The sequence below is a fragment of the Fundulus heteroclitus genome, unplaced genomic scaffold (assembly GCF_011125445.2).
Source record: "Fundulus heteroclitus isolate FHET01 unplaced genomic scaffold, MU-UCD_Fhet_4.1 scaffold_187, whole genome shotgun sequence".
In the NCBI taxonomy this organism is placed as follows: domain Eukaryota; kingdom Metazoa; phylum Chordata; class Actinopteri; order Cyprinodontiformes; family Fundulidae; genus Fundulus; species Fundulus heteroclitus.
In genome coordinates this window covers 207,808-225,640 of record NW_023396599.1, presented here as the reverse complement: position 1 = coordinate 225,640, position 17,833 = coordinate 207,808, and the positions used below count along the sequence as shown (strand labels likewise).

General features: G+C 40.6%; 1 protein-coding gene across 6 annotated transcripts in view; it reads right to left on the bottom strand.

The window, feature by feature from the left end:
* Positions 1-17,833, bottom strand: part of trps1 (trichorhinophalangeal syndrome I) — a 165,356-nt gene that overhangs the window by 64,965 nt on the left and 82,558 nt on the right. For 4 of the 6 annotated variants that reach the window (XM_036129585.1, XM_036129588.1, XM_036129586.1 and 1 more), the window contains 5 exons: positions 15,677-16,274; positions 14,482-14,696; positions 13,849-14,059; positions 13,486-13,726; positions 3,270-4,044 (listed from right to left, as the gene is read on the bottom strand). In XM_036129585.1, the coding sequence (XP_035985478.1) occupies positions 3,270-4,044; positions 13,486-13,726; positions 13,849-14,059; positions 14,482-14,696; positions 15,677-16,274 (2,040 nt within the window). The remainder of the gene's footprint in view (positions 1-3,269; positions 4,045-13,485; positions 13,727-13,848; positions 14,060-14,481; positions 14,697-15,676; positions 16,275-17,833) is intronic. The other 2 variants (XM_036129589.1, XM_036129587.1) reach the window with 2 other exon arrangements.

Below are 17,833 nucleotides of genomic sequence, written 5' to 3'. Positions count from 1 at the left end.
GGAAAGACAAGTACTTGCCACTCAAGCAAGGCACACGAGTGTTTATCTTTGTAATTCATTAAATGGCTGCAAAGACATAGGTACTCACCTAAGTCACTGGCCACTGATCTGAATGAGGACCCAAGCTCATCTTACCTCTATGCAGAGTGAGCCAAACAAAGAAAGAAATGACCGAAAGAAAGAAATGTTCCAAAGAGTGGCATCTAGGGGACACCAAATCTCCATTAAAATTACTATATTCCAACTGTTCTGGCAAGGGATGCAATGAACATAAATATGTAAAGCTTTGAATCAGGTGAGCAACAAATGCTGTAACTTGAGCTAGCATTAAACAAAAGATGTGGGAGAAGACCCTGATTCCCAGTGTTGATTAAGGTGGATAATCTGTGATACTGTGGGCCTTTTCCCTACCAAAGGGTAGGATTCCATTGCTAACTCTTTGAAATATCAGGAAATTAGAAAAAAAAAATCCCATGGCCTCAGCCAGATAATAAACACAGTCATAATTTTGTTATTTAGCAGGTTAATGATCCAAAACCTGGTTCGCGTCTAAGTGACTATGGAAGTAGTGACAAAGATTGTGCCGGGACGACTGGTTAAAGATCCCTGTCTTTTTAAACAGCAACCTTGTGAAACATTATAGGACAAGACGAAATGCAATCAAAATAAAGTTATTCAAAGAATTAACAACAGGGGTTTTTGAAACTTTTCAGCAACAAGCCATTTATTTTGTTCTTGTTTTATGCATCGTGCCTTGAAGTTTTAATAAGTACGAAGGCCGCTATATATTCTGCCAGAAAGCGCCAGAAATGGATTAGGATCTCGTTAGCGTGCTCTCAATATCTTTATCTCAGTCCTCCTTTTTTTTCCCCCCCTCATGCATCTCTCTTTTATTTCAGTGTCAGTCTCCCACTCCTTCACAAGGACACACAGCCCCACCCACAGTAATGAGTAAACCTCCTGCCGCCCCACCCTGCCCAGACTGCCAAGTTGCTGCCAACACCTCAGACGCACAAATACACATTTGCAGCAGGCCCCACCACAGCTTGTACAAAGAAGTCATAGACTCAACTGTCGCGCTCGTATGCATATCCACACGCACCGGTTCCACCCGTCTCCCACTTAATACTGCCCGTGTCAGTGCCCTGACACCCCACACACACACACACACACACACACACACACACATCCACACAAAATAGTCTATTCTGATCTAATGTGATCAGAGCAAATAAGCTCTGCGGCGCTGGCGCACCACAAGCTATGCCTGCCAGTCCATGACATCACTGCGCAGTGAAAAGCATTATGGTCCACAGAGTTGGGCGAAGGAAAACTGAGTGACAGGTGGGAACCATGAGAACAGTCGGTTAGCCGCCCCCAGTTGCCAAGACGACGGGGAAAGTTTCCCTGTGTTGTGAAGTTTCAAATTTGATTCAGAGGAGAAAGATGAATATGGCTGATGGGAACAGGAAATGATGTCATGGAGGCATGTGCACAACAGATACTAACACACTCGTGCGAGAGGCTTTTGCTGGCAAGCATATTTTGCATAAGCTCTGTAAATATGATTAGAGGCAGACAGATTTTGTTGTTGCAGTTCGCCACGTGAGATCCACTGAACGCACTGGATTCAAAGGGAAGATCATTTGGAGGATGAAAGTGTATTAAAAAGAGGCGTTTTGACAACTAGCGTTCCCAGCAGGAAGGATCTTAGAGTCAGGGCTAAACTCTGGAAAGTCTGGGAGTAAACAAGACAAAGATGAGAGACAAGGTTTCATCACGTAATAAACCAGTAAGTATTCTTACACCGTGAACATTTTCATATTTAACAACCACAAGCTGAAATTGGATTTTGTGTGATAGAGCAACATAAAACAATGCATAATTGTGAAGTAGTAGGATAAGCATACATGGAATTTCTTTTTACTTACAACAATCTGAGAGGCAAGTCAACACTTTTGCTAATTATTTGGGGTATGTCTCTGCCACCTTTGCATATGAGGAAACTTCCTTGGCGTCTTTGCAAAATAGTTCCACCGTGGTGTGATTGGATGGAGAGTATCTGTTAGCAGAAATTTTCATGGGCTACCTAAGATTATCAAATGGATTAAGGTCTGGACTTTATCCGGGCCAGTCTAAGAAATAAAACTGCTCCGATTTTTCTCCAGTATTACCTAGCTCTAACAACTTTTCTTGTCGCTGCTGGAAAGAAAAGCATCCCCACAGCATGATGCACACACTTCCATGTCTCAGAGTGGGGATGGAGGGTTCAGAGTGATGCTTAGTGTTTGTTTTCCGCCACACAAAGCACTTTGCCTCGAGGCGGAAAAGTTACATTTTGGTCTCGTCTGACCAGAGCACCTTCATCTACGTGCTTGCTGTGTCTATCACACAGCAAGCACGTAGAGTTTTGACAAACTTTAAATGGGAATTTTCATATCTTGCTTACCGCAACGGCTTTTTTATTTCTTTGCCAGGCTTACATAAAGACCAGATTTGTGAAGTGAATGATTAATATATCCCGGCTGGCCTGGGAACGCCTTGGGATATCCCAGAATCAGATAGAGGGTGTTGCTGGGGAGAGGGATCGCAGGGTTTTCCTCCTGTTGCTGCTGCGACCCGATCTTGGATAAGCGGAAGACAACGGACGGACAAATGAAAAATAGTTGTCCTGTCTACTAATTTCACTACCTGACATGTTGATTTATATTTGCTCCAAAGTTACCATCTTGGTTCTTTCCCTGATTAATGTTTTTCCTTGCCAGGCCGGACAGTTCAGTTGGACGGTGTCATGGTAGATTTCCAGTTGGTGCCATAATTTCCATTTTTGCAGGACAATTTGAACAGTGAACGCTGCTTTAAATTCCTGACCTGTCTGCACTGTTTGTTCACTAATGTTCTCCAACAAACTTCTGAGGGCTGGACAGAACCACTGGATTTATAGTGAAATTAAACTACACACAAGGAGACTCCCTTTACTAACTGGGTGAGCTATGAAATTCATTTTATTAAGCGGTGTCAGAGAGGAGGTGGCTAAATAGAAACGCACAACACATGTTTCAGATTTTTGTTTGAAGAAACTTGCGAAACATGTTTAATTCTGCTTCCACCCCAGATGTATGCATTGCTTTGTGTTGAGCTATACTATAAATCCTAATAAAACTTTTGTTTTGGGCTTTATTGAAGTTTGTGATGTAAAGTGACAAAATGTGAAAAGGTTTTGGCAAAGCACTTTGATAACCCTGAGTGTGTGTGCATGTTCTTCTTACTCTTAGCAGAGACTGGGACTCTTCTTTTGTGGCTCCTCCTTTCCCCTCCTGTGCTCCTGCACCTCCACTCCCACCTCCTCCACCTGGATATGGCTGTGGCGGTATCTGGCTCTGCTTCTCCCCTCCTCCTCCTCCTCCACTCGCAGGACCTCCTGCTGGTCTCCCTCCTCCCAAAAACGACTTGGTATCTCCCAAAAATGACTTGGTGTCTCCCAGGTAAACCATGCCAGGTAAAGCCACCCCTCTCTTCTGCTGCGAGCCCTCATGATTGGCTGAAACGAAAGAGAGGGAGAGTGGAGGGGAGAAAAGAGAGGGACTCCCACCTCCTGCTCCTCTTTCCGTTACTCTATCGGGCCCCATTCGCTCCTTGGGTACCCAGAGTAATCCGTGGGCCTGCTCACCTCCTCTTTCTCCTGGCCCTCTTGTCTCCCCGAGAACCCAACCCTTCTCCCGTTCTCTTTCTTTCTCTTCCGCTCCCTCGCTTTTGACCACACCGCCGGCCTCCTCCCTAACTCCCTCCGCCAGTCGTCCCTCAGGAGGCGCTAGAGAGTAGAGGAGGCGCAGATCCCCCTTGCTCTCCTCTTTTATGGCTAAAGTGGAGGGAGCTGAGCAGCCATTGGCCGAGAGCGCCAGAGAAGGTGTCATTGAGGTGGGCAAGGAGCCTAATGAGGGAGAGGAGTCTTGACAGTGAGCAGAATTAAAATGGTCGAGGAGGGCCGACGAATCAGGAGCCGTGAAGTCGCAGTGTCGGCAGCGGCAACATGCGTGAACACGCCTGAAAAAGAGAGAAAAGTACAGATCTTTACTTTCAGTTTTAATCACTAAACTAGATCTTGAACTTGAGAGTCCTCGAAACTAGTAATGAGTCATAGCAGTAATACAATAATGGGGTTGAAGGCAGCTCTGTAGACCTTGTTTCGTTTTCAATGCAGAGTGGAGTAATATACATCTGCCCATTTAAACAAGTAAAATTCCCTCAGTCACGCAGCGCGACACCAAAATTGCTCGCAGGATGAAGAAAATCCAACCCCCGGAAATGAATAAATCAAAAGGTGCCTTTAGCCTTGCTTGATTTCCTAAAAACTGTCAGGTTCTGACTTTCAGGGAACTTGTAGCCAAAAAAGTGACTCAGAGTTCCACTAAATCACCATCAGTTACTTGAAAACGGTGAGAAGCATTAATGAATCTGAAAGTCAAGCAGTGAATCAACCATCAACAAGCCACCTTCATTTCCTGTTGGCCAAGCCCCTGAATAGTCCGCTATTTCCAGAGCAAGACATCAGGGGAGTTTTTTTTTTTTTTTTTTTTTCCCCTGGCACAGAAAAACATGTTGGGTGCTTCTTGTGTGGCCCAACGAGGGTGAAAAAAAATAAAAAAAATAAATGTTTGAAAAGGTTTGAAAAACCCAAACCCACACAAACACATACCTATCATGGGCAGCTAATTTACATTTACATGACAAGAGCAGTATTATAACCTTGTGTAAAATCATAAATTTGTACTTTTCTTAAAAAAGAAAAAAAGATTAATTGCTTTTGCATTACTCAGACTATCAAACTCTTTCTTTTAGGATATTGCTTTCAAATTACTTTTGAAATGTTTCTTTTTTTAATCTAGGGCCTCTAACATTTTGTCACATTACAACCAATAACGTCAAATTATTTCCTTGCCATTTTTGAGATACAAAGAACATTTGTGAAGGTGGAGGAAATTATTGCATTTTTTTTTTTTTATAAACAACTATCTGAAAAATGTGGCTGCATTTGTTTTCAGAACCCTTGGGCCAACAATCACCTGTTGCTTCAATTACAGCTTTGCACATCTAGAAACAAAAATGTTTGCCCATTCCAGCCTAAACTCAGTCAGACTGGTTGCAGAAAACCTGATAGAAGTTTTTCCAAGTCTTGCCATAGATTCTCAGAATGATCAAGGCCTAGACTTTGATGGGTCCATTCAAATACACATATGTTTCTAAATCCAAATCTTCATTTCATCTCTGGCTTCATGGTAACTGTAAAGTTGTTGTCCTGCTGGAAGTCGGTGCCTCTAACAGATCTTCATCCAAGCTGTATTTAGCTCCATCCATCTATCCATCAATACTAACCGACTTATCAATCCTCGCTGTAAAAAAGCCTACCCACAGCATTCTCCTCCATATATAACATTTTCATGTAGGCAAAAAGGCTCCATTTTAGAAATAATAGTTGAGTCTCAGTTTGGCCACAAAGTGGTAGAAGTCACCCCTTTGTTGAAGCTGCTGATCGATGTGATGCAACCATTTTTGCAGACCACTCTGCCTTTCCTCTCGCAACAAGAAGTCAACTAGAGGAATGAAGGCCAAGGTGCATCTTCGACTTGGTGCGCTTTCCATGTAGTGAAAGTTCTTCTCTGCGCAAAACACATGTAGGTGTGGAGCGTCAGTTGTAAATTCACTCTTTTAAAAACCCGGCTGTAAGCCGCACCGCTTACGTTACTCTTACATAACGCGTCCAGTGTATTTCCTGCTTTATGCTTTTCTTTCAACATTAGCTTTCTTCAGTTCAATTCAATTTCATTTATATGGCGCCAATTTACAACAGATGTCATCCCAACACATTTTACAAAGTCAAATTCAATCAAATCATACAAATTGGTCAAAAGGTTTGGAAAACAGTAGGAGAACTCAGTAGAGTGAGAAAAATAGATCCTGATGTCCTCCAGCAGTCTAAGCCTATAGCAACATATCTATAGAGATAGCTCAGGGTAACCTAAGCCACTCTTACTATAAGCTTTGTCAAGCTTTTTTAAGACAAATCTTAAAAGTAGACAGGGTGTCTGCCTCATGGACCAAAACTGGGAGTTGATTTTACAGGAGAGGAGCCTGATAACTAAAGGATCTGCCTCCCATTCTACTTTTAGAGACTCTAGGAACCACCAGCAGACCTGCAGTCTGAGAGCGAAGTGCTCTGTTAGGAACATACGGGGTAATCAGAGCTCTGATATATGATGGAGCTTGATTTTTAAGGGCTTTATAGGAGAATTTTAAATTTTATTCTTGATTTAACAGGAAGCCAATAAAGGGAAGTTAAAATTGGAGAAATATGATCCCTCTTGTTGATTTTCATCAGAACTCTTGCTGCAGCATTTTGGATCAGCTGAAGACTTCAAACTGCATTTTGTGGACTTCTTAATAGTAAAGAATCACAATAGTTCAGCCTTGAACTTACAAACACATGGACTAGTTTTTCAGCATCACTCCTGTACAAAATATGTATAATTTTTGCAAAATTCTGGAGGTGAAAAAGGTAAACTCTAGAAACCTGTTTAATATGGGATTTAAATGACATGTCTTGATCAAAAATAATACAAAAGTTTTTTTCACTTTTTTACAGACGAAATATAGTAAAGAGAATTGGCCCAAGGACTGAACTCTGTGGTACTTCACAAGTGTCCCTGGAGTGTGAAGAAGATTTATTATTGCCATGAACAAACTGGAGTCTGTCAGATAGACACAATTTAAACCAGGTTCATGCTTTTCCCTTAATCCCTACAGTACATTCAAGTCTTTCTAGGAGAATATTGTGGTCAACTCTATCAAGAATATGTCGGTTTATGCACATTTTGAGCAAAACCAATTGAATCGAGGATAGTATTAAGGCTACATTAAGATTATCACATTCAGTGTCAACGTGAATGTTAAAAGCCCTCACTATAATAACATTATCAGCGTTTAACGCAAAATCAGATAGGAAGTCTGAGAAATTACCTAAAACTGAGAATAGGGGCTTGGTGGACAGTACCATTCTTGCTATTCTTCCAGAAAGGGCAGATCTCTGGAGTGCACAACTAATTGTTCTCTGCAGCTCTTCCAGTGTGAGCATGGTCCTCTCAGCTGCTTTTCTAAATAATGGTCTCCTTTTTTGGCCTGTCCATTTAGGTGCACTGCTGTCTCTTTCTAGGTTTATGCAATACTCTTTTCATCTTTAATGGACTGAGCATCTCTTTGAGATGGTCAGAGCGTGGGACATCTCGCAACTGAGTCCTTGACCTGTCTTCTGTGTTCCTTGCTCTCCATGATGTTTTTTGTTCACTAATGTCCTTTAAAAAAAAACTCTGAGACCTTCACAGGAGACTTGCATACTCTCTTTACCAATTGGGTGACCTGTGAAGGCAACTTGTTGCACTGGGTGTTATTTAAAATGTGAAAGCCATGCCAGAATTTTCCTTTCATTTCACAATGCAGCATCTCTTTATATCACGTGAAACTCCAATACAATACACTGGAGCTTGTGATTGAAACATGAAAAAGCACACAAAATGTTAATGGCTTTGAATACTTTTTGGAAGGTGTTGTAGCAGCCTTGAAATTACGTCTGGTTTATTGTCAAGGCCATTGTTTTGGCAGCTGAGTCATGTTTAACCAAAGCTTCACTTGCTATTTTCCTATGCTCACATGTCACCCAGCAACAGTAATCTGCTAAAAACTGGCTTCTGCATTCACTTGGCTTTTTCTCAACAGCAGCTTCTTATTGATGCCCTGCAGTGTGAGTACTTTACAACAGCAGGAGATACAGTAAGTATGCCAAAAATGTCAATGAGAGCAGAAAAACAACCTCTATGTAGAGAAGATGCTCACACAGTAAGAAAGAAAAAAAATCTATGAAATTATACAAATAAATAAAGCACAGACGTGAGGAGTAAACAGATGTTTTCTTTTTCCTTTCAAATAAGCAACTCCTGCGGGTTAAATAAAAAAGTGTCTCAGAGAGGCTATCAAAAGCCCCAATAGGTTTAGAGAGTGTCTTCACACTTGACAGGTTTGCTTTGATTAAAAGTAACTGCGATTATTCTGTTAGCGCAGATCATTTAAATCAGTGTGAACACTGTCATCCGGACTCTTGAGGGCACCAAACAACTGGCACGAGACCATTTGAAAAAAAAAAGAAAAAAGTGTGAATCAGTCTGGCCGAGACTAAAAATACAAATGAACAAAAAAAAAAAAAAAAGAAATCAAATAAAGTTTTATACCGTACTTCATTTTGAGATTACTTTGTTCTTCTAATAATAGGTTTTATGTTATTCATTACTTTGCTTGCAGCACATTTCCTACTGAGTGGGCAACACAGAACCTCCAGGCAATATTTGCACTCTAAAATGTCTTAATGCATTGCTGAAGACTGTGACCTGGGTATTACTTCTGATCCAATTTCTGGTCACATTCAGCAGGGTCTATTGTCTATAGTAGAGAAAAAAAGAAATCATGCTTCTTCCAAATTGAAGCCTCTTGCATCTCATACTCCTGTGTCCACACCCTTAGGGCAGTGGGGCGAGGTGTTCATTGAGCGGTGAAGTCCTGTTCTATTGAAATTGTGATGCGTTTAATGGCCTTGTTATGAAGTGCAGTAAGGTTGTGAAGGCGACTCATTTTTGTAGCAAAGTGGATCAACTCACATTTGTGAGCTTGAGTTATTCTTTAACAGAGTATGTTCAAAAACAGCTGGAACCACACATTAAAACAAGGTGTATAACACTTTTATAAAGTTGTGATGTTTAACAGCCATTGGTAGTCTCTTTTCTGGAGGTCCATGACGTGACGTGTTGATAATAGATAAGTGTGTTGTCGCCCACCCCTCCCTTCAGATTTCTTGTCTTTGCTTTTTAGTCACACTTAAGCGTTTCAGATCATCAAACATATTTAACATCAGAAAAAGAAAACTTGATTTAATGTAAAAACATTTTTCAAATGATGATTCTCTCTATTAAAAAAGGAGCATTCTGCAAGTTTAAAGGTTAAATATTATTTATTTACATTCCCATTTTTGGAAAGAAAATTATTTCCCATTTTCTTTGCCATTTTTTTTTTGTTTCCCTTTATTTACTGCAGTTGCCTCCATAGGCTCCATTAGTTAGTTAATAAAAGAGTGATTCTGGTTGTATTCTCTGGGCATGTGCGTGTGTGACGCGCTGTGCGCTCACATTCACCTGGCGACTTTGTTGAGTTTCCGCCGCCATTGATGGCTTAGTGAGAGAACACGAGCTAACTTCGATATTCATAACTTTATTACTTGAGAAGAAATTGCGTCACCAAATAAAAGAGCTGTGCAGTTGCAGCGGCAGATGCTTTTCGTCTTCTCCCGTGTGCATGCACAACATTGGTGTCATTTCAACTTGTCGCCAGAAGTGGAAAACTTCAGCAAAAACTCTGGAACTTGTGCTATGCTCAAGTTCCAGAGCATAGCGACTGTGGCTTGATGGGTTGAGTAGTTGTCTTGCAATTAGAAGGTTCTGGGTTTGATTCCAGCTTCCCCTTGCCACATGTCGATGTGCCCCTGGGCAAGGCACATAGCCCCAAGTTGCCTACTGAGCTGCGTCTCGGTGTATAAATGTGTGTGCGTTAGTGAGAGCGACTGGGTGAATGTGGCTATAGTGTACGGCGCTTTGGGTGGTCAGCATGACTGGAAAAGCGCTATATAAGTTCAGTCCATTTACCATTTAAGGGAAAAGGCTATCTAAAATAAACCTATATGAAAAACTAATTGGCCCCTAAACCTAATAACTGGTTGAGACACCCTTGGTGAAAACAACTGCCTTCAATCTTTAGTGAGTCTTTTACAACATTGTAGAGGAATTTTGGCCCACTCTTAATTACTGAATTATGTTAACTCAGCCACAGAGGAGGGTTTTTGAGCATTAACAGCCTATTTAAGGTGATTCCACAGCATCTCCCTGAGACTTAACTAAAGAGAAATGTGGGCAGGCTGGTGTGCTTTTTATCATTGTACTGCTGCATGACCCAAGTGCCCGTTCAAACTTAAGGTCCCAACTAGATGGCCAGATATCCTCCTTGAAGATATTTCTAGTCAAAAGCAGAATTTATGGTTCCATGAATTACAGAAAGATATCCAGGTTGTGAAGCAACAAAGCAACTCTGGACCACCACACTAGCACCACCATGTTTGACACACTTTTCAAACAGTTGTACTTTTGTGCCATCAGTCCAAAGATGGCAGTCCAAAGGGTCATCAAGGTTTTTTTTGGCAAAAGTGAGATGTTTTTTTTATGTCCTTCTAGGAATGAGCCAAAGCTCCCACTCAATGTCACCAAGTTATTTATTTATACAGCCCTTCATCATTTGTTCTCCTCTATTAGAACCTGCTTTGTGAAATTTATCAAGGATATCATATTTGGTTGAAACAAAAACACAAATCTTGCAACAAGTCAAAAACTTCAAGTAATGCAAACATTAACTGAAGAACACAGCAGACACATTGCTCTTGCCCAGACCACTTAATGCATACATATGTTTTTGCATGTTCCTGAGAAGGGCTAGTGATGTCACGCCTCTTTTTGGGATAACCAGAGATGCCAAAAACAGAGGTTCTGTTTGGCAGCTTAATAAACGATTTTTTCACAAGCTGACAATAGCCAATTGTCCATCTCACACTAAAATCTGTTGACTGAGTGCATTGCATTCTGGACCTCCAACTGATAAACAAAGAGATTTATTAACAACTGAACATTTCAACCTCAATCTCCTTTTTACTTTGAATAAAGAGCCGACTAAAACTCAAAATGTAGATCCAGGGTTATCTTTCAGTATGGGAATCCCTAAATCTGTCATAGTCAGTAAATAAAGTTAATTAAATAAGCAAAATGACGAACTGCAATCTAAAAAAAGAGTATCAAGCTTAATTTTCCAACTGGACTACTAAAAGAAGGAAAGTACACTGTATAGCAGTCTCTGTGTATTTGCGCACTGAATCAACTGATTAGCTTAAAAGCTAGAGCGTTGTGTTTGTACAATGCACTTTTTTCATTTATCATGAATTGTCTGTGAGTGATCTCTCAGTAAGTGCAAGAGTTTAAGCTTGTGACTTATTCTTTATTACACCAGGGTCCTTTGTTTCAGACGTCCCTAAATTAAATCCAGAATTTGTAGTCTAAAACTTTAGCATCTGATTGATTTTACTGGGGTTATAAAACTTTGTGACTTTGTTTCACTTTTAGCAGGACACATAACTGATTAGTCACTCTTTTCTCTCCCATTCTCTCCACATTCACCATCTCTTATTACCCTTTAATATGGTTCCCTCCTTTATTTTTATTTTCCCGCTATGCTTTACCCCACAGCATTGTTTCTTTTTTCCACCTCTTTTCTTTTTGTCTCCGTTTTATTCTTATTATTGATCACACTAAAATGGCTTTATCACATGCTAAAAGCATTATAGAATTGTATACCAGGACTAACACACACAAAAAAAAAAAAAACTGTTTCACATTGTTTCTTTGTATTCTTAAACATTTGATGTCTTAGTCTGGGAACCTCATTAACACTTAATTGTGCGTGCAGCCCTGAATTTTACTTTTGACGCACATATTGTAAAGTCATGCTGGATGCCTTCTGCAATTTTTGACACAAATTACAGACCAAAACTGGGGAAATGACTGGTGAGTTTTAAAGAATGAGGACTGTCATCAGGAACAGAACTAATTTGCATTAGGAAAAAACAAAAAAGTGAGTAAGTGAGGTTCATTACTGTTTCAGACTTCTGACAGCCTTTCCTACATTTAGGGAGAATTTCAGAGGTACATTGTGCCCAGATGTCAGTCCACCAGCTTGTACTGTCAAGAAAAACAGCAGCAGTGAGTGGGGGGGGCCACTGTGTTTTAGCGTGGTGCATGCAATAAAAGCTACAGACCCCTAAAGACAACAGTCAGATTTAACACTGCACTATTCAGTGGTTGTATTATGAGTTCTAACAAAATGATGTTTTACTGAAATTAAACATGAATGTCTTAATTCTCTCAACTATTATTGTTTAATAATTACTTCATTTAGTTTTTTTTTAAACACTGGTAAAACACTTTGTGTTAGTCAGATTTTATACCCAGACTCACATGAAACCTGATTGAGTTGTTGGTTGGTGAAGGGGTTGGCTGGCTGGTTTATTGTTTTTTTTCGTTGGACGTTCATTAGTTTGTTGCTTGAATTGATGAGTTGGTTTGGTGGATGGTAAATGGTTTGTTACACTGCTGGTTGATTGGTTGGTGAACTGGTTGGATGCTAGTTAGTTTGTTGGATTGTTAACTTGTTGGCTGGATGGTGAGTTGGTTTGCTGGTTGGATAATACGTTGGTCAGCCATTCGGTTTTGCTAGTTGTTGGAAGGTTAGCATGTTTATGAGATTGGTAGTTGCTGATTTTCTGGTTGTTTATGAGGTTGTGGGATTGCTGGTTATCATGTGGGATGGATTGCTAGTTTATTGGTTGGATGATGAGTTGATTGGTTATTTAATTGCTTGATTGGTTAGTTTGGTTGTTAGAAAGTGTTGGCTATGTGGTTCATGAGCTCTTATTATTACCACAGCTATCACCATATTTTTTGTGTGTGAGGCAGGGATGGTAAGAAACCTACGCCTTGTCTGGACGAAACATCTTCAAACTGACTTCATACTGTGAAATCCTGTTTTGATGTTTGAACAGGAAAAAACTTAGAAAAGGGTCCTTCTGTTCTGAACACTAAGGCATTGGGTAGTGGACAAGAAAACTAATATTCTGCAAGTCACAGAGGAATGACCATCTTCTTTGGGGGTGACTGGTGGGTTGCAGTGATCAAACCACATCAAACATATTTAATTAAACAATTTTCCAACCTGTATAATCAAACAGTAAATAATTATAATAAACTCCATGGGTTTTCCAGTACATACACTCAAAGCAGAAGAAGCACATAAATGTGTTCTTCACACAACCCTCCTGTTTAATGCTTTATTCCACATGAGGAAAATTCCAACAACGTATTTCTAGGCCTGTTTAAAGTCATCAAGTTACTCAGCTATGACCTGGAAAATCTTTTTCTCAGGCAACACTCAACTCTTGCACCTGGCTGAATATAGATATAACTGTCATCTAAGAGTCTTAATAGCAGTTTCAGAAAAGGGTTGCAGCTGAAAACGAGTGATCTCTGTCCACGTTTTCTAAATGATCAACTAAAGATAAAAAAAAAATAATATACGGCTATCCAAGCACAGGAAATGCTTAATGGCTGACCTCACAATTTAATCATTTTAGGCAATTGCTTCCCCCCCTCCCCATAGATTTGCATTCACAGGTATAGAATATGAGCCTTTATATTTAAAATTACAGTAAAACCTATGCAGAATTTTGTCCGCTGTATATTATCCAAAAAAAGTTAATAAGACACAATTTTAAAGTCATTTGTGAGATGTCCGGCTCACCTGTAGTGTCTAAAAAGCTCCTCTTCCACTTGTGTGACAAAGTTACACTTCGTACAGGTGTGCTCACTCTCTGCTGCTCCTCCTTTTCCTCCCTCCTTGTCTCCGCCGGCCTCCTCCTCGGCCTTAACCTGCGGAGGTGCCCCCTTTAGGTTGATCAGGTTGTGACAGCTCTCGTAGTGTTGCAGCAACACGTCGATGTCGGTGGTGGCAAACGCACACTGGTCGCACAAGTGAGTGACACCTAAATGGCAAATCAATGTTAAGGAATACAAAACCAAAAAGAGCGAAGCTCAACATGTCTGCCTAAAAAAAAAAAAGAGTTAGCAAAGGGTAATTATTTGCTGCACCCATGCCTTTAAATACCTTGTGCAACAACAGGATGTGCAGGGTTAGAAGGGTAAAAGGTGGAACTAGAAATCACACTGGGGTCACCTCTCGGGTTAGAAGGGGTCACGCTGGGTGAGGTGGCAGCCGCGGGTTTTGAACCGATGGCGTCCTGCTGCTTGATGGGCGGAGGAAACTTTGAACAGCATTTAGGACAGGTTGGCTTCCGACAAGCAAACGGGTGGGAAACCTAGCGAGACAAACATTTAGTCAAACAGCTGTCTCCACATTTGCAAGCTAGTTTTTTTTGTCAGAATAGGGTTGAGGAGTTTAAAGCACCTGAAAAAAAAAAAATAAAACTGGAAGTCAGCAGCAGCAAAATTAGCGTGCATTATTAATAAAAGCCTAAAATATTAACCATCCTTTTTGTATTTTTAGCAGCTGCAACAGCCCTGTTTGGCAGCTGACACAAAGGAGGGCAGGGAGTGTGCGTGGGCAGATTCAGAGAAGCAAGGGAATTTTAACTAAGCAAGAAATCGGAACAATTAACTTTAAACTCGTTCATGTCTTCCAGTTTATTTTCATGTGCTTGCAGAAGAAAAGAAGAAGTTATTTTTCTCCAGTATCTGCAGAGAAAACACCCAAATGTTTCAGTTTTTTCATGCATCTCACCTCTCCCAGGTGTTTCTGGGGCTGGCAGAGCCCCTGAGGACAATACATGCAGTGCTGAATGCAACAGCGGTGGATGGAGTGGTTGTGCTGGTAGTGCAGTAGCAGCGGAGCTACGATGATCACGTCCGCACTGTGGGCCATCGAGTAACGGAAGTCGCACAACTGACAGTTATAGCTGGTCACGACAGCTTCTGAATCGCTGCTTTTTGGGTCTCCTGGGAGAAGAAAACAGAACCCCTCGGTAAAACACACTGAGATGGGGCCAAATGTACAGTGCCTTCCAAAAGGATTTATACAACATGAGCTAAACTTACTTTTTTTTTTCACAGCAGCATCACAATTCTAATTAGAATAGTGTTTTGTTATAATTGTACAAGGCAGGAAAAACCCAAACTAGTGCATAATTGTGACGTGGAGGGTAAATAGTGCATGGTTTTATAAATTCTTTACAAATTAAATCAAGATTTTGCAAAACTGCGTTTAATTGCATTTCCAGGAGCAAGTATATTTCCACCAGTTTGAAAATGTGAAAAATGGGATTTTTTTTTTTTCCCAGAAAGGTTCCAGCACAGTCAGAGTGCCTGTACAAATTACTTTTCAAGCCCTGCCACATATTCTTAGTTGTACTTAGGTCTCGACTTTGACTAGGCCATTCTGAACCATTCAAATTTAACTCCAGTTGTATGTTTAGGGTGTGTATAGTCCTGTTAGCAGGTGAACCCCAGTCTTAAGTCTTTTGCAGCCTCTAAAAGGGTTTTCTTCCAGGATTAGCCTATATTGAGCTCCATCCATCTTACTATCCACTCTGGAAAAAAAAAAGCACCCCCACCGCATGTCTGTGTCGTGTAAGTTTGCAATCGTGTCACTCTTTCCACTTTCACAAGATGGATTAATCAGTTCTCTGCGATGGTTTTATAACCATGACCTTTACACTGTGTTCCTTGGTCTTAATGATGCCGTTTGCTCACAGATTCCAGATTCTCTCCGTTACTATAATTATGTACTACTTTGAGTTGGTCCCAATAAAATACACTCATGTTTGTGGTTGTAATGTTCAAAGTATGACAAAGTTCAAGGAATTAGAACATTTTTGCAAGGCACAGTTATCTGATCCTCCAGTTCGCACAAAGTCACAAAAAAAAAATGTTACATTAGTTATTTAATAACTGCAATTACATCCCACTTCTTTCATTACCTTGGCTGGCGGTGAAGTGATCTTTGCAGCTTTTGGACGCCATGTGATCATGCTGTCCTCTGTCTCCTCTTCCTCCTCGGTCCCTTTCTTTGTCCACCCCAGCAAGACAAGTACTATTAGGGCTTATAGCACCACCACCAGCTCTATGCCTTTGTTCATAGTGCTCTAAAAGCTTTGCTGAACCCTCCGACCACTCGCAATTCCAGCTGCAGAGTTTACACCAATAACACGCCTGCACAGCTCCTCGACCAGCCTCCCCCGTCCAGCCCGAGGAGTCAGAACCCTCCCTAACCGGGATGAAGTACCCGACCACAGAGTCGTCTTCGGCTCGCACCGCCACTCGCTCGGCGGCTTCGCACATCACACCCCTCCCTTTCAGCTGGCCGTCGTGCGTCGGCAGGTTATTGACGGCCAGTAGGGGTGTGGTTGAGGGAGATTTGACTTTGTTAGGATGCAAGGACAAAAAGTGTTGTTCAAGTTCCAAGGAATTGCTGCCCATGTACGTAAAGTTGCAGAATTTGCAGCGGAAGTACTTAGTGTTCCCCTGGCAGTCAGACGTCTTGCGGCCAATCCCGATTAAGGTGCCGCCCAACGTCACCTGGTGAGACGGAAAAAAGATGCAAAGCGTTAAGATCATATAGATTTTGTTCAGGATTTTACTTATCAGAGTTGGGATCGAATATGAATGCACAATAAAAACATGCATCGCTTTCCTTTCTCTTAACTACTTTGTGTTGATCTATAATATGAAATCCCAAAGGACAACTAATTGTGTGTTTGGAATGTGATAAAAAAAAATAATCAGGTTGTATGATTACTTTTCAATAACACTGGCTGTCCAGGCTTAATATTGCTAAATAACACAGAGCCTAAGGTATTGGTGTCACAAACAGGAAACATATTTAAGCCCAACTTACTTTTGAGACCTATAATTTGAAGCCAGGGTACAGATCTAACAACTCTAGGAGTTATTAGTCATTAGAGTGATTAACCTGTAATTTTCTGCACATGCATTTACAACAAAAATAGCGATCTGTTAGAAAATCAGATGGGTTCTCATTCTCCTCGATATTTCCTTTCAAACTATGATGATCATTCTGGGAACTGGTTTGAAATTTGAAGAGTCCAACATTTAAAAAGCTATAATCTAGCAAATAAAAAGCATACTGTAATTCAGTCTCAGTTGCATTTTATGGATTTGTGCATATGTCTGTAAATTATTTCTTATGCAGTTAATGATAGTTGTTTTAGAGAAATAGTTATTGGTCACACCTAAAACTAGCCTAAAAAAAAAGATATTACTGTATTTGTGCTTATATTAAAATATAAGGTTGGATGACACACTTAAATATAATACTTTCGAATTTCATCTGTCTAGAATTTTGTCTGAAATGTATTCTCTTCAAATCAAAGGAAAGAAATTACATGGGTAGAAACAAATGAGGCAAAGAGCAAATGGGACATGTTGAGGAAAAGTGTACGAATCTAGAAACAGGGCTGGGGGAAAAAAGAAACAGGCGAGAGATAGATGAAAAGCAAATTGAGCAGTTAGAGAAAAACTGATTGAATACTCAGAAACAGGGAGCAAGGGGAAAAAAGCCCAAAACAGAGAAGATGAAGGAGAGACGAAGACGTTTATAATAATGGAGAACAGAGAAAAAAAAAATAAATAAAAACAGGGTTAAATATGTCTGACAGCTGTTTCATTAGACTCCCTAACAGTCGATTAGAACTGCAGCTTCTCCGTCTGTCTCTTTCACTACCTTCTCACCTTTCCTCCTCCATCTCTAACTCACTTCTTCTTTACGTTATTCGTCTCCTATTTATTATTTTTCCCTGGTTGACAGGGACCCTGGTCTTAGCAAATGACAGGGTGGAATTTTCCAAACGTGGGCTGAAAGGAGAAAAATTGAGTGAGAGATGGAAGAGAATGTAGATCCCTTTCATTCCTCCTTTTTTTTTTTCCCCTAACAGTTTCACTCTTTCTTCATAATGACGATTTAATCCCACTGGATTTTCTATTTCGGACTCGTGCGTCGCCCTGCTTTGCCTTTCTGTGTCCGTTATGCGACTGCTCACCATTACCGGCTTCTGGATTAAATGAAATGAAACTCATCCCTTATTCTTCTCAATCAAATTCATAAAATACTTATATTC